The following is a 17,535-nucleotide window of genomic DNA, read 5'->3' on the forward strand; positions in this document are numbered from 1 at the left end:
CTCCCATGGGAGTCATCCAACACTGCAGTAGGGGAAGAGTGAGAAGAGAAAGAAGTGACAAAATGTGTTAAACTCACCACAACCCCCATTATGCAGTTCCCTATGCTGCTGCTGGGAGGAGGAAGAGAAAAAAGGCAATGAAGATGAACCCAGAAGAAGGGGGGATGGAGGAAATTTTTTTAAGATTTGGTTTTATTTTTTATTGTGTCATTATCCTACTCTGATTTGCTTGGCAATAAATTAATTTCCCCATCAAACCAGTTTTCCCCATGACAGTGGGTGATCTCTCCCTGTCCTTATCTCAACCCATGAGCCTTTTGTTATATTTTGTATCATCTGCCAGATGAGGAGTGGGGTGACAGTGCTGCTTTGTGGAAAGGTGGTGTCAACTCACTACATAAACCCATTAATTAATTGCAGATGAAATGAAGAACCAAAGGGAAAGAAACTTTCACTTTAAAGCAACTTTCACTTCAAAGTATGTGAAAAGAAAAGAAAGGACAAATTTTTGATTAATACAACCATACCATCCCCTTAAAAGGGGATGCAGCACACTACCAGTATTGCAGCACACTACCAGTCTCACCAGTGCTCACTATAGTTTTTACTTTCAGATGCAGGGAAGAAGCCAAACAGTGAGGATGTTGGAAGCATTGCAGTGGCAATAGTTTTGTCTTTCCCTTTCCTTTGTGTTCTGCAAGTTGGTCCGAGGAGTTGCTTCCAGAAGTGGAGCCGTGAAGTGAGACTTCCTGGAAAACTCTGCTTACAGCCATTAGAATTCCAGAAGGGGAAAAAAAGGGTAAGAAAAGATGGATGAATGTAGACTAAATATTATGAAATTGAAGGCAAAAATGAAATCCTTGAGGAAAATACTCTATTAAAAACTAGCAATATTTAAGGGTCACTGGAAATTCAGCCAGAAAATTTCTTCATGTTTAAAAGAAGTATTTTGAAAAAGGTAATGTCAGTGATGCTATCTGTCTGATTCTTTAAAAAAAGAACAGATACATCAAACACATCAAATACAGGGCTTGGTAAATAAACTGCAACATTTTGAATGGAAAAATGCATAGAAAAGCTGAAGCAATCAAAATGGGTGCCAAGCTATGAAGAAATGTTTCGATCATAGGACTTTAAGAAAGAAAAGTAGCTTAGATATGCCATCAAGAGAGATATGATGGAATGCAGTAAGAGTAAATAGGTGAATTAAGAAATTTAGCAGTAGAGACAGTGTTATGTTACCTTTTAATTGTAGAAAGATTTTATGCCTCCTGAGAAGTACATATTTCTGACAAGCAAAATAGGCAGATATTTTGCTTCAGGGAACCAGTGCAGAATATGTTCCTTCTCTGGAAAGGCAGGAGCCAGCAGCACTTAGTGGTACAAAAACCAGTCAGTGTGATGTGTATTACTTAGTAGCAATAATCTGAGTATTGGAACGCACATAATCTTAATTCATAATTTATGCAACTCCACATCTTCATAATTATGTGTTTGACCACTTCACAGACCAAAGAAAAAGAAAGGCAGACACCTGGCCAGGAGAGGAGAGCTCAGAAAAGAGCAAAGCAGAAGGCAACTGAACAAACTTTTTTTGTTCCCTAGTGATATAGTCCCAGTATATAAACTTAATCAAGGAGTTTGTAGGATGAAAGAGCGACTAGATTTGAAATATTCCTTACACATTCACAGGGAAAAAAAAGGCTGGAAATTATCTTGTCTGTGTCATAAAGCTGTACTGTATGTCATACTGACAGATTCTTTATTTAACTTGTAATGATTTCTAGTTCTGGAACTTCCACAACCTCTCCAGCCAGCCTGTTCTGTGAGTGCACTGTCCCCAGTGTCAGATAATTCTCCTGTGCCTAAACCTAGCCTGGCTACTTCACTTTCTATTCATCAGGGACATGGGGAACACACCATTCTATGATCTTCCCAAGTGTCTTTTAGGCATTGCAACAAGAGTTTGCATGTTACCTAAAGGCTGTTACACTATCCTCAACAAAGGAGTGGTATAACCTATGTATCAAAAAGCTGTTTACACAGGAAAAATTATTATCTTCCCTGAAGAATAAAGTGTACAAGCCTGGTGAGTTAAAAAGCTACATATTGATTATGAAATTGTCCTCTTGCTCATTGTACATATTTGTATGTGCACAGATCTGCTCTGCAGATGACAAATCCAGACCTGTCCTTTGGATGTCATCTACAGAATTTCTAGGTTGCATTGCCAAAGATAAAATCTATCTCTGACTTATTCAAATCCAAAGAAAACAAATTATGGACGACTTCTGATCTCCACTGAATTCATAGGAGGGCTAAGCAATAAAGCAGAATATGGGCAGCTCTTTGACAACTCAAGGTGTTAGAAATGCAGGAGCCACAATCTCACCTCAAGCAGAAAAAGTCTGCTTGAGATAATGACATTCCAGTCCAAGCTTGCAATCAGATGAGTGTTGCTATCTGCAAGCCATTGGGTACAGCTGGATATAGGCACATCCATCTCATTTGTTTCAGCTTTTGTGTGTCCAACTGAAGATGGGCCAAGGATTTGCTCCTCAGTGGACCATGAATTGAACTGAGAAAGTCAGGTGCTGTCTATAGTTCCCAGTAATGTATGATGCATTTAAAATTACTCATTATTTCTGAAAATGTACCCCATAAACTTTTTCTATGGAAGTCTCTTCTCCATTTGTAAGTTCTACCTCCTGGTGAGAGATTAGATGTGTATCTGTCACATCTTCCAAATTACTTTAAAAATTGACTTAGTTTTAAAAGCAGGACAGTAACCAATTCCTCCAGAATAGAATTTAATGTTTTTCTTAACTTGTTTCTGTTGCCGCTGATATGTACGTTGGGCAAGATGCTGTTTTAGGATGGCTGCCACATAAAACTTTTCTCCACTAATTTTCAAGATGGTAACATTTTGGTTTCTAGAACACAATTTTTGATATATCAGTTTTGAAAATTTTCTGCTTTTTTCTGGGTGAGCTACTTGTCCCCTAATTTTGTTTGGATCTTGCTTGTGGCTGTGACCCAGGAAGAGGGTACTTGACTTGCCATAACACCATAGTTGGCTTTAATTTGAATGTTTTCGACAAAGTCTTACACAGCCATTTCTGGATGTGTTTCTGGTGAAGAAAGACTGGTCTTTGGGTGTTTGCCAATGGCAAAGCTTTTTTTTCATTTTTTTTATTTGGGCTGAAAGCAGCCTGATAAAATGCAGTTTCTGCAATTTGTTGAACTATTAAACTAAACAGAAAGGATTAATCACTTTAAACAAGAGAACTTGCAGGTTTCTTCTCTTGGTCTCACTCAACTTTAACTGCCCTCTTTGAATGAATGCCCAAATTTATTATTTATATCACAGCAACACCTAGAGGTTCCTACTGAAATCAGAGTGCTCTGCACAAAGTACAGAAAAGTGAAACTCAACCTGTTTTCTGCAATCCAAGCTGGTCAGCAAAAGAAAGAAGAGCAGGGGAAGCAGTAGGAGCCAAGACGAAAGAATGCACCTATGCTCACAAAGATCATCATACTGAGATGCACCTTCAGCATCTAAGTGGCAACCCATCCTGCCACTTGTTTCACCATTGTGCTCCCAGAGATCATAGCCAAAACCAGATGGATACCACAATTGCACTTATTCCAGGACCCAAGCTTCTGGGAGCAGAGTGCTGGGATAGTCCCCACAGGCACCAGTGGAAGAAAAGCACCCTTTAGGGCAAACACATCCAAGACCAGCCATATCTACACCACAGTAGGATTTCTGAGTCTAGAGCAGTGCTGGGAGGAGTGTGAGGAACGACATAATGAGGAAGCAGTGGTTTTGCTTATCAAAACGTTTTGTAGCAGCTCTGCTTCTAATATGTAGTTTTGGAACTAACTAATGATTTATGAATGACAAATGAAAAATCTCTGGGCTCACTTTCTCCAGCTCCTGGGGTTAAACAGGGCTACAAAATGTCCCAGGGTTTGGAAATCACCCAGCAATGTACATTCATTATTAACTCCAGGCTTTAATTGGAGCTTTAGTGGAGAGAGCTTTAGTTTTGAGATTAAACTACCGGTTGGAGAAGACAAGAGCAGACAAAGACAAGGGGTACCACATACAACCTGCAGGCTGAATGTGTAACGAGAATGATTTGGAAATACTGCAAAGAGCAAACTGATCCTGGTGGTAGTGTCAATAGCCTCCCCTGTGAGCACTAATTATATTATTACAGAAACAGACTAACACAAAACTAAAGCACAAAAACATACATTTAAGATCTGGCCAGATGCCAGTGTGTTCAAGGTACATTCTTCATAGCAGCACTATGCTATTTTGTTGTTTGTTTTGCTGGACTGCTCAGGAGCACTAATGGTCAACTTGTGTTCTGCTGCAGTCCATGCATGAAAATACAGAGGGCAAACACACCCGCTGCCTCCAAAGAGATCACAAGGTACCTGCAAGCTCAAAGGGGTTCTGGCAGCCTAAGATGATGTACCCCAGTGAGATGGTCATTTGTCTCCACGTATCCATGGTCTGGCTGTCTTCAAAGCACAGAATCTTGAAAAAAGGTTTTGAGGGAGACAGCATTACTCTAATGGTGTTTTCAGTCATTAAGGAGGCATATGGATTTTTTAGTCATTTCTCCTTTTGCCTGTAATCCTCTTATTTCATACCTACTAGACGAAATGTTCCAAACCAAACATATTGCAATGTATTGTAGTGAAAGAGGTCACTCAGACAAGCATCAACAGCTGCTTGTGAGTAAACAAGGACATTACAAACAACATATCAGCCCCTTGCTGATGCTTTAAGTTTAAATAAATAGCATCTTCCATTTCCTGGATTGTAAATAGCACGTATTTGGTAATGGTACTTAAGCAATTCACAAAACAGGGAGGAAGGGGAAGAACACCCACTTTATTTTTGGTGGGTCAGATGATGCTGGAGAATATGTTTGTGCATGTGAGGGGAATGGGGGGGCATGGGGCCAGAGCCACATGGAGGGGATTTGTATGCAATGGGAATAAATCTGTGGAAACGTGTAAGTGGAGCTGCAGAAGGAAATCTGCAGCCGCCTGAGCCAGGCGGTTGAATGGCAGAGAGGATGGAGGCTATTTGAATACTGATGTGGCCCTCACTTTCTTCCATTTCCATTAATGACATGCTCATCAAGGGCAAACAATGGGACCGGCTGCCTGCGCCTGTCACACTGTGTGGGTGCTGGGAATGCCAGGCTGTCATCCCGGGGCTGCATTTAGAGACCTGCACGCTAATAAGAAGTGCTCTCTGCCGTCAATGCAGACAGGTGCTTCCGAGGCTGGGACATGCTCCATTCCCTTCTCCTGAAACCCTCCTCTCCCGGCCCCCTGACAGACACCATGAAATGCACAAATTAACAGCCCCATCATGTTGGGCTGCTGCTGCCTGCGGTGAAAGCAGAAAATCAAGTTGTCACCCAGGGTGCAGTGATAAAGCCACAGCCTCATTTCTCTGTTGGTGCCCTATAATAGCAAATGCCAGACAGCTGGATGGATTGGGAGGTTTTAGATTAGGGTCCTGATGCACTTTGGCCACTGAATTAGCAGTTCCTGTTTTCATGCAGATTATTTGTGTGCAAAGCAAACATCTGGAGAAAGCAAAGGCTCAAGGATCAGATATTTGATGCTTCTTTCCCATAATGAAGCAGAAATAACAGAAATTCTACAGTGCCTTTGAAAAAAATTCATCTCCCCCATCAATGAAAAAGGAAAATCCTTCCTGGATTTGCCTTTAGAGACCTTCACAGCAAATGCTTTAGGCTATGTTTGCAAACATTTGTGCACAGACAAACTAAACAAGAATATCAAAGCTAGATGTGTGCAGAATTTTACAATGAGAGTGGTTGAGGAAAAGTCACAGCAGGTGTCTCTGGGAAGGAAAAGGAAGTGTGAACACTCAGAAGTCATTTTATTTCCATAGTGCAGCAAGCTCCTTTGCCAGCAGGTTCTTCCCACAGCTACCTAAGATCCACTGCAATGAGAGGATTGGGCAATTTTCGCATGAATGGCTCAGCCAGAGCTGAGAATTCACATCCACAGCTCAGAATCCAAAGTGGGGCCGCAGCCAGCCTGAAACTCCAGTTGTCTCCTCTCAAAGGCAGGTACCTGAACTTCCGAATAAAAAACAAATCCAAAATGGAAGCAAAGAGAGCCATTTACAAGGAAAGTGATGATGGACAGAGACTGGTCTCACAGACATTTACCCCACAGCAGGTACTGCACCGGTGATAAGGAACAGAGGGGCCTGAGCCCTTCAGACTCCATGGAGTTTAATGACATAACGGCCTGAGAACTTCAACATAAAACAGGAAGAGCAACTAACGAAACTTACAACATAAAACCCCCCTCCTGTCATTTTTATAGTAATAGTAAAACACTTTATTGAATTTATGAGCTACATAATGACTATGAAGAATGTAACTTGAATTAGAACCAACTCAGAAGTATAATATCAACTATAAACCCTTTTCTATTACCCCATCTCTTTATCATCATCCTATCTGGCTCTTTTTAAACCAAGGAATATTGCTTTCTTCAAAATTTAGTCGGAGATCCATCTCTTAACTTCTCAATAAATCAAGAAAACCCCAAGCATCTGTAACAGACACAGAGCCAAAAAATCAAGGCATGTCCCAAGTACAGGTTTTATAGCTAGAGTTAGGATATTATTGAAAAACCAAAAAAAGCAAACAACATTTCTGTGAAGACTGTGCTGGGAAAGGCATAGAGGGACATCCTGAATCCTGAACGTTCTGGTTGTGAAGCTGTGTAGTGAGGCATAGCACAGCCTTATTAGGTGGTTCAGGCCCCAAAATGCAAGTCGTTAGCAAAGACCTTTGAAACAAAAGCACAACCCCACAATTCAATCCCTCAGCAGTCTGGAAGTCCATTTAGAAGCAGAAGCCTTAGCAGGACTTTGTAGCACCCTCTCCGATGCTAAACCCCTTTCATACCTAGGGTTTGACATGAACAATAAAGTCTGAGTAAAGCTGGAGAATGCATTGAGGGGCTGTTTATATCCAGATCCATTATTTTTGCAGAGGAGTTTGTAAATGAATGATTGCGGGGGAGGGAAATGTACATAACACAGCTAAAGCAGAATGTTTTACTGTGTTTTCTGATTCCATTTTACTTCTTTAGTCTCTGTGGTCCCCAAGGATTTTTCTGAAGGGCCGTTAAAATAAAATGGGTGAAACAAAGCCATAAGCCAGTTAAGTCTGAAAGACATGTCATCTCATCTAAAAAGAAGAAACGGACCATTTCCATGCCTAGGGCTGACAGCAACGCCTGAGCTAGCAATAGCGCTATTCCATTTGATTTATAGAATAATGGGGTGACAAATGATGACAAAAATAAACTTTTACTGCACTGAACTGCTCCTTTATTTATGAAATTTGGCCAAGTAGTGAAATCTTTTATCTGCAAGTTGTAACATGGAGTGGAAACGAGCGATTATGGTGTGGTAATAGTAATCCAGTGATGGAGGCCGAGTCAGTCGGAAATGGATTGAGGTAAAATAACTACCGCACCATGATAAATGTGAACAGCGCTTTGCTGACAGATGATCTAACAGGTGTTCATAACAACTATATAAGAGGATTTATTTATGACTAGCCACAGCCGCAGCACTGTAAATCAACTCCAGCAGCTGCACACCACTGAAACCTAGTCCCTGATGGAGAAACAGTGCAAGAACCCAAAAGAACACAATTCACTCCAGAATCTTAATCATCAAATAACATGTTTTTTTCGAGCAATTACACCACAGTGCAGAAATCAAAATAACTTTCAATTACATGAAGCTGAGCCACCTACTAAGTTTGCCCAAGCCCAAGCACTGGCAGAGCCCACAGATCCATATGAAGCAGAACAGTTATTTTTGGACTCAGTATCAAAGAGGTGCCTTTCTTGTTTTCTGATAACCACTTTGGTGCTGTTCTAGCATAGCACTGACACACACAATGTAAGAGCAAGAGGAAAAGAATGGGAGCGCACTTTGCCTTTACCACAGTGTAGTCTTTCCTAGCTGTGTCAAATCCAAATGTCTGTAGGGCTGCACTCCAAACTGTATCAGTGAAATTATTGGACCACCAAAATCAACCCCCAATCACACCGAAACACTGCTGTCTCATAGAAAAGCTTATGAGGTTTTTAAACCCAAATGATCCTGCTGCTTTTCTTTAGGGGATATCTGCAAACATATAGAAAGACAGAAGAGGGAGGAATTACTGGTACCAAGTGGGATGGGTTCCTGGTTTTTTGACAGTATTGAAAAAAATGTCTAAAGAAATAACTGAACTGCTCTCTCTTCTCTTCTACCTCCTTCACAACTGATGTTTCAGAGTCACTCACTTTTCAAACTGGATTCAGTAAGAGCTGGCATGCTGTGCACTGCTGCAGAGAGCAATTAGATGCCTAAAAGTCCTCACATAAATATACAAAAACCAAAATGAAAATTATATGAGATTATAGATACTACAGGATCAAACTATTCCATGTGTTAAACACCATCTGCAAAGAGAGAGAAGTGCTCCACTGCAGCAAGGTATGCTGTTATATACAAGCAATTTCCTGGACACCTTTTAGGAGATCAGAGGGTCTGCAGTGACCCAGGGCAGAGTCAGCTGCCCCTTGTGGACCTGCAGCTGAGGTCTGCCAGGGTCTCCAAGAGTGGCAGCTGTCACAACAGGGAAGCCTCAGACAGGTACAGACTTCTCAGCCTAGAACTCCCCCCAGCAGCTGTGTTACAGAAGGAAAAGGGCTGATGCTGCCTCTCAAAAGGGTCCTGCCTTCCCCGCACCTCCCTTGCTTGCTATGTTACAGATGCTGGACTTAGGGTGCTGCTGTGAGCCTAAGCTGGTGGGTGTCCCATGGTCCAAGACATGGCTGAAGCTCTGCAGGGTGGCTGGAAGGACCCTCACCCTCCTACCATTTGCTGTGCCTGGCAGTCACGGCTGCCTTTTACCACCTCCTGACACAAGTCCAGAGCCCATCAGTGTTTTTACAGAATGGGAAGGTGTCCAGGACCCAAGTGTGCCAACAGCTCTTGCTCTTTCCTGAACATGAGGTGAGACTTGTCAGCTGGTTTTGCAAGGCTTAGTCTAAAAACTTCCCATCAAGGAGAAAAAACAGGTTTGGGTTGAGCCAGAGGGGTATATGAAGGTGTGGATGGCAACTGACAACTCATGTGCTCCATAAAATGGTGCTAAGGGCACCATCATGTTCTCTGAAAGCCATGACTGGGAAGGTGGCAGAGGAGGAGGGAAGTCACCAGGAGCAGGATGAGAGTAGGCCAAGACCTGGAGAGGACTGGAAAAGCAGTGGTAGAAGCCAGCAAAACTCAGTTTTGCCCTCTCTCCTATGCATGTATGATAGAAAAAAGGAGTTTAGAATAATACTACCTGTAAAGATCATAAAATCATAAAATGTTTTTTGTTGGAAGGGACCTTAAAGACCACCTAGTTCTAATCCCTCTGCTAAGGGCAGGGATGTCCCTACACTAACTACGCTAGGCTGCTCAGGGCCCCATCCAATCTGCCCATTAACACTTCCAGGCATGGGGCATCCACAGCCTCTCTGGGCATTATGAAACTTGCGTCTGTGGCAATATAAATGTATATGCACCACAATGTACACAGTTTGCGTGAATCAGGATTTGTGGCACTACAGTGACAGCAGGGGCTCAAGAGTTACCAGCCATTGAAGAGTAGTTCACCTTGCACCTTTTGAGGCAAAACCATTTACCTGAGGGACAGGAAATGCAGTGGCATTCACAATCTCTTGCTCTTCCAAATAGTTCACTGGACTGTTCTATATAAAAGTACAAGTGTACCAGCTGATAAAGACAGCAGAATTATTGCTTTTATCATAAAGGGTCATGCACAAAGGCTCCTATCAGCAATTAAACCACATGTGTAAACATAGCAAAGCATGGCTTCTGCACAAGGAAACACTTAATGTAAGTGTTAAACAAGGGTAAATTTAATGTCAAAACAAACAGAAATATGTGGAAAGGGAGAACAATAAAACTGTCAGAAAAAGAAGGGAACAGAGTCCAATCCTTTCTTACTTGTTTCAGGGCACACATGGAAAGTCAGATGAGGGCTTGGGACAACTTAACTTACCTGCATATTGCTTACCAGAAACCATGTTAGGGCATTTAATTCCTAAGTTCAAATTAATTCAAGCATGTAAAATATGGTATGCAAAACCAGGCAGTTCAGTAATTGCATATTAAAAAAAAAAATTAACACTACTTCTGGCAATGGACTATTGCAAAGCAAAGTGTGCAAAAGGATTTCATCCTGTCACCATATATCAGTAATTAGCCCAAAGGCTCAGATGAAGGGAATTTAGAGACCTTGGGTTTTTGTATCCTAATATGTGTCTGTATATTTCTTTGCTGATGTACACCTGCAGTGGATGACAAGAACTTAAGTACATGTTGTGTTTAAAACACAGAGGAAGTAAAAGCAAATGCTTTCCTCAAATTTAAATATATTGCTTTGGAAATGTTGTGAAATGTTGCAAAATGTCACCTTGTTCCTGAGTTAGTAGAAAAGATCATCAGGAAAGCTCAATTTATCTTTTCTGCGTAATTCATTATTTCTTATACTGTATCATGTCCCAGTTCTAAAACCACTTTAATTATTTCCACTATCCTTTCACGTACTATTCTATCTTCCATTATTTTGTCTCTAGCCTCAGACCCATTTTTATTTCTGCTATTTTTCTTTAGAAATTAATTATTAGAATTAAAGCAGGGTACGAAGGGAAAAAATACATTATCCTTTTCTACAACACCATAAAATGTCAAAGAAAAATAAGCAGAAATATTACGTTATTTTTACTGTCATGCATCAAGCCTATGTTTATATTCTGCCATCAACAGTAACCAAACAATTTCTCCTCACACCCTATTCTTTCAAAATGGTTTATATTGGAGTAACCAATTTTGAAAGTTTAGTTGTTAAAAAAAATATAAAGAAACCCCTTACTCTTTGCTAAGGAGAATATGTGTGTTTCTGTAGAAACAGCTGGGCAGGAAAGCAAAGGTAAACTATCAATCTCTCACTATGCAGAAACTTTCTTACCTGTTTGTCCTTGCTCTTGCTGAAAAATTCTTCAATTCAGAGTTGCCAGCACTAGTCTTATAGCTTGTAGTAGACCACAATAATTTTGTAGTCTTTTCGAGGTTCAATACCTTCAATATGATTAAAGTTAATAAAATTATATCCCAATGTCTCTTTATGGTAACATATGTGAGTTGGTAGTTGTAATTGTTTTTCCTGTTTCTAAATGTTCTGATGCATTTGAAACCTTGCTAATTTCAGTAAATAACCCTCACCCCCGACTCGTTCAACGACACCTTGATGCAATTGATGACCATCTTAGCAAAACCCACCTCGGCAGTCCTGCAGTACTATGCTTTAGCCTTGCTCTTGTGTCCCAAGCTGTGCATGATGGTATGTTCCAAGTGTGCCCAGGTTTGAATACTTGGTGAAGCCAGGTGGCTCTCAGTGTGCAGCTCCCAACTGATTAGCCTGCCCACAGAGGTAAGAGCTGCTGCTATCTGATACAAGCAAATCACTCCACAGAGAATTTTAGATTTGGCATCAACACTTAATATGCCTCTACAAATGATTAAATAATGGAAGAACTGAGTATAAATGATAGCTAACCAAACTAAGAAACTATTGTTAACCACTGCTACTGGTTGAATTATGACTGAGTGCAACTTTCACTGTTAATGTAAGACAGGCACACATGCTTTTGTTTAGATTCCTCAAGAGCTGAGCTTTAATACATGCAGAAATATATATGGCTATTTAAATACTAACCCTTAAATAATCTTTATCTCCAGATTACTACTTTGGGAAGGCAGCATGAACTTTCAAATCACAATATCATGCTGGCCTGACAGAGTCACAAGAGGCAACACTGCTTTACCAGGGACTAAGATCCATAATGCTGCCAGAGGGTAGCCATGTCAAGAACATGGACCACGGCCCTCTATTACTTTCTCAAGTGGGTACAAATGATACCATGAGCCTAAAAAAAAGCAGTGTGAAGAGCTGTCCCTGAAGAATACTCATGAGCAGGTGCAAAGCTGTGGGTAGGAGTCAGAGACTGAGGCAGCAAAGGGAGCCTTTGGCTGGGCTCTGCTACAGCCGCCTGACCAAGGGGAGCCCATGGACCACACCTTCCTGCTCCAGCACGGGAGGCCTTGTGCCCGAGGGCGGTGGCCTGCAGGGGAACTCAGCCACCCCAGCAGCTGTTGGGAAAGTAGCTCGGAGGGCTGTGGCAATCCAGGAGACTCCTGGAATGAGTGGAGGACACCTTCCTGGGGCAGGTCACAGCCAGAGGGAATGTGGTACGGGATCTGTCGGTCACCAGTGCAAGTGAGCTAACTGGACACCAGGACTGGAGGCAGCCTGGGCTGCAGGGATCATGTGCTGGTGGAGTGTGCAGCCCTGAAGGATAGGGCTTGGCTAAGGAGTAAAAGTTCAGCTCCTGAACTTTAGGAAAGCAGACTTCCAGTCCTTTGGGAACCTAGTCAGTGGGATCCCCTGACAGACTGCCCTTAGGAACAAGGGAGTAGAAAAGAGCTGGCAGGTCTTTAAGGAACTCTTGCACACAGCATGAGAGCTGGCAATCCTCAGGAGCAAGAAATCAGCCAAGGGGGGCAAGAGACCGGCATGGCTCAGTAGGAATTTGCTGGTCAAAGTTAAGGGAAACAAACCAGGACAGGTGACCTACGAAGAGTTTAGAGATGAAGCACAGCTGTGTAGGGAGGCCATGAGAAAGGCCAAGGCAACAAAAGTGGAATTGAACCTGGCAAGGGACACAAAGAATAATGGGAAGGGCTTCTACAGGTACAGTAACCAGAAAAAGAAGGTCAAAGAAGAGGTACCCTCTCTAATAAACAGCCCTGGAAAACTGGAGAACTGGTAACAACAGAAATAGAGAAGGCTGAAGTACTTACCAACTGTTGCCTTGGTTTTCAGTGGGAAACTGTTCCCACACCTCTTGACTGGATGGATAAGAGGATGAAGACTGGGAGAGCCAGGTCCTTCCCACTGGAAGAGACGGTGAGGTTTGTGACCACCTGAGGAACCTGAATGTACCCAAGGAGGTGCATCCCAGAGTCCTGAGGGAATTGGCTGATGTAGTTGCATGGCTACAGGAAGAGAAGGTCCTGTCTGACCAAGCAGTGGCTTTCCATGATGGGTTGACTGCATCAGTGGGTAAGGGAAGGATTACAGATAGCATTTTTCTGGACTTCAGTAAAGCCCTTGACACAGTACTCCACAATATTCTCTCCAAATTGGAGAGAGGGATTTGATGGGTGAACTGTTAGGTGGATTAGGAATTGGTTGGAAGGTTGCATCCAGAGGGTCATGGTCAATAGCTCAGTTCCAATGGACATCAGAGACAGGTGGTGTCCCTCAAGGTCTGCACTGAGACCAGTGTGGTTCAGTGTCTTCATTAATGACATAGACAGAAGGATGAAGCAATTTTGCAGATGACACTAAGCTGAATTCACTTGATACCATCCTGAGGCACATGGACAAGCCCTAAGGGTGGGCCCATGGGAATTGCATGAGGTTTAACAAGGTCATGTGCAAGGTGCTGCCTGTGGGTCAGAGCAGCCCTGGTACCAGCACAGGCTGGGCATGAACAGATCCCAGCAGCCCTGCCCAGAAGGAATTGGGGGTGCTGGTGGCTGAGAGGCTGGACATGCCCCAGCCATGGGCACTGCCAGCCCAGAGAGCCACACGTGTCCTGGGCTGCATCCAGAGCAGGGTGGGCAGCAGGGCAGGGAGGGGATTCTGCCCCTTTGCTCTGCTCTGCTGAGACCCCACCTGCAGGGCTGCATCAGCTCTGGGCTCCCAGCACAGCAAGGACAGGGACCTGCTGGAGGGAGTCCAGAGGAGGCCACAGAGATGGTCAGAAGGATGGAGCAGAGGGAAAAGGCTGAGATATTTGGGATTGTCCAGTCTGGAAAAGAGAAGGCAAGACTACTACTCATTTACAATGTAATTCATTTACAATGGCATGTAGACACAGGACAAGCGGGAATGGGTTTAAACTGAAAGAGAGTAGGTTTACATCAGATATTAGGAAGGAAATCTTTATTGTGAGTGTTGTGAAACACAGGTTGCCCAGCATAATTGTGGATGCCCCACCCCTGCAAGTGCTCAAAGCCATGTTCAACAGGACTCCGAACAACCTGGTCTAGTGAAATGTGTCCTATTCCATGGCAAGTGGGTTGGAACTAGATGATCTTCAGGGTCCCCCTCCAACCCAAACCACTCTATGATCAGCCAAAGACTGGTACTAAGAGTTATTGAACCACTTGAATGCTGAAAAATATAAATTACTACCAGAAACTCCACAAATATCCTTATTATACATGTTTCTGGGCTTCACTGCTAAATGTATAAAGTACTCTAAGCAGGCAGAAAATACTCAGCAATGTGTGTAATTTACACAGCATTAATGTGCTTTTCTTTGATTTATACTGTGGTATGAGATGCAATTATTGTTTGTTTTCTCCTTTACAATCATGGCCAAAGCTTTTACAGTTCAGTCTTTGCTCAGGAAGCATGTTTCTGTACCTTTTCCTCACAATTTTCTCACTGGGTCTTTAATATTAAAGATAATCTACAGACCAATCTGCAGTTCCCCTTAGACAACAGTAATTTCTACAATTAATTTTTTATCTGTTTGAATAACTTTTAATCATTGTTGAAAACTAATTCAATAGCAAACTTACCGCAGGATTAGGGCTTCAGAAAAAAATGTGAATGTTGATTAAGAACATGTACATTTCTCTTGAGGGTGTAAGATTCCTGTTTGGTTTTGGGTGCTAGAGCAAACTCTAGAACCACATTTCTCACAGAAGCACAAGATAACTGCCTTAAAAACCTAACCTCTCTTTAGCATTAGGAGCGTCTTTTTATTTCTACTAAATTTTAACAAAAAATTCAGAAGAATTTAGTGTGAAGCAAGACAACACTTTAAACAGAGCAGCATTTGTATAATTCTAAACCAGAACAGCACTAGTTGGGCATCTAAGGACCATGTAAAGGTCCTGGTGACAGAGAAAGGTTACACTTATTCAAGTATCTTCCCTGTAGCAGAGCCAAGAGTTACTAGGAAAAAACATTTCGGGAAGTAAGAAGAACTGATAAGAAATGAAAATGCTCAGCATCTTCCATCCTGCCATGCAACCAGAATGTGAAGGGAAGGTCAAAATCAGTGACCTGACAAAATCACTGAGCTGTATCAAGAAAAGTGGGTACACCAACTGGTGCAAGGCGATAGGTCTTCCCCAGCTTAGTTCAGTTGATATGGCTATGAATTTCTCTTTGTGTCAAGCCCTGGTTTATACAAAGTTGGGAAATGTTTTAGTCTAGTTTAAGAAAGAAATTTGAAATAAAGCTGAACTATTCATTAAGCTAGATGACAGTATTTGCGACAACAGTCTAACAATCAGTATTTCATTTAATACACATTTGAACAATTCAATCAGTATTTTATGAGCAGGCCAATTTGAAAATAGGCAGCTGTTGGCTTTGTTTATTAACAAAAGTGTAACCGCATAGCAGACAATTTCATAGGAGTACAAACACTGGCTACTTTTGCAAGAACAATTTGCTGTACGTGTACAGGGTCCACCTTGCTTGTATTTAATTCAGGTAACCAGGTATATACAATACCAGCATATCTGTTAACAATGTTTTACCAAAACAAGAAGGAGGGAGCCTCTGTTCATAGGCACTACTTTATTAGCATCTTAACAAAATACTTGAGAAAATGACAGTAGGTAGGAACAACGTTCTCAGTAGAGTTCAGGTTAACAAGCATTTCTAGAAAACCATTTTGCTGTACTTACTGTTTTTTCACACGCTAAAATTCTCTGTGAACCACATACTCATTGTGTATGTTGCTGGAACCCACCTGCCATTTGAACTCAGTTTTCAAGCAGTGTGATTTCCATTGAACTTTATTACCTAGTACTTGTCCACTATGGGGGGGAGTGGAAGCTGATAGGGAAGGAAGGTAGTGGGGGAAGGGAAGAGAGAGGGAAGGACTAGGGTAGAACAAATGGGAAATACATTTAAAAGCACAGATAAATGACAGTAAAATATATGTTCTTTGGTTAGCAAGCAGAAAAAAAGGAAAGGACTTGCATACATGATAGATACGCACTAGCATTCTAAAGCAGAAGACAAGAATGTCAAGAGTGTATTCTTTCCCCACTGCCAGATGGAAGGGCTATTATTATAAATGAAAGGCAGCAGTAGTGGATGCCAGGCACTTTTGTTGTGTGCCAGATTCTGAAGTCCAGATGTAAGCAGGTTACCCCTGGGACAGGACAGGCTTCAGCTCCCGCAGCAGAACAGAACCAATCACAGTTTTCTCAGTGTTTATGATAAGCTGTGCTGTAGAGCTCTCCTTCAGCTCCACTGTGACTAGCATCAGTGACCCACTGTGCACAGTCTTAGCTGCAAACCTGGAGGGAAAAGTTAAAAAAAAAGAAAAGAGAAAAATCACTGAGGATCTTAAGGTCAAAGACTGCCAATGTTTCTTTCTGCAAGAGTTAAATTAGCTCAAATATAATAAAGTACTTCTAAATTCACAAATGCATTTCAGGGGATAAACCATAAAACCTCCCATAAATTCCTCAAACATAATTTATGTAAATATTTTTGCATTTTATAAGGGCAAAGAAGTATCATGCAAAATTTTGTATTTAGGAGTACAAACGAAATCTTATTTAAATAATTTTAATGTAAATATTGATTCTTCAGTTTATCTACCATATTCATACACACTGACAACCTGACTACAGCTGTATAGAATTTTCAAAGGGCTTTCATTAGTTGGTGCCCCAAAGACAATACAACTATGTTAAATGTAGTAGAACATATATAAAAAGCCAAACTATTGTACTTACTAAAATATGTCTCCTCCTGTAATCCCAGAAATTAATTAAAACTAAAACCAGTCAAAATTATAAACATGAAACAATCACTTTGAAATGAAAGTAGCAGCAAGACAGAGTTATTCTGTGAATTTATCTCCAGAACCATAAAAATGTGGCCAATATTTTTAAACATTTTATAATTATTAAAAATCCTACAAAGGCAATAAAAAACTACTAAACAATCAGACAGACAAAAGTTAGGACTAATGCACCATTACTAAATTCCAAGACATGAAGAACCCACTAATTACATGGAATTAAAAGCAAAACTATCCTTTTAAGCACCACAATTGACTGAAAAGCCATTTTAGGCACAATGAACTTCTGTCAATCCTGTTAATTCATTCTGTGTGCAGAGCCAGGCCCAAGAGACAGGAAGCAAGGATGGCAACAGCGTCCATCCTTCCATCTTCCACAAGGAGCACAACATGCTCTCCCCCCTTCTTGGTTACTTCTCAACAACAAAGTTGCTGCACATGGGCTTTTGAAAACACTAACAAGTGTAG

At 41.6% G+C, this 17,535-nt stretch overlaps 1 protein-coding gene across 1 annotated transcript in view; it reads right to left on the reverse strand.

The window, feature by feature from the left end:
* Positions 1-15,809: 15,809 nt before the first annotated feature.
* The window catches only part of AP3B1 (adaptor related protein complex 3 subunit beta 1), a 153,460-nt gene continuing 151,734 nt past the window's right edge, over positions 15,810-17,535 (reverse strand). The window contains exon 27 of the mRNA XM_059492504.1: positions 15,810-16,555. Coding sequence (XP_059348487.1) covers positions 16,402-16,555 — 154 coding nt within the window. The 3' untranslated portion in view covers positions 15,810-16,401. The remainder of the gene's footprint in view (positions 16,556-17,535) is intronic.

Source organism: Ammospiza nelsoni, chromosome Z (assembly GCF_027579445.1).
Source record: "Ammospiza nelsoni isolate bAmmNel1 chromosome Z, bAmmNel1.pri, whole genome shotgun sequence".
In the NCBI taxonomy this organism is placed as follows: Eukaryota; Metazoa; Chordata; class Aves; order Passeriformes; family Passerellidae; genus Ammospiza; species Ammospiza nelsoni.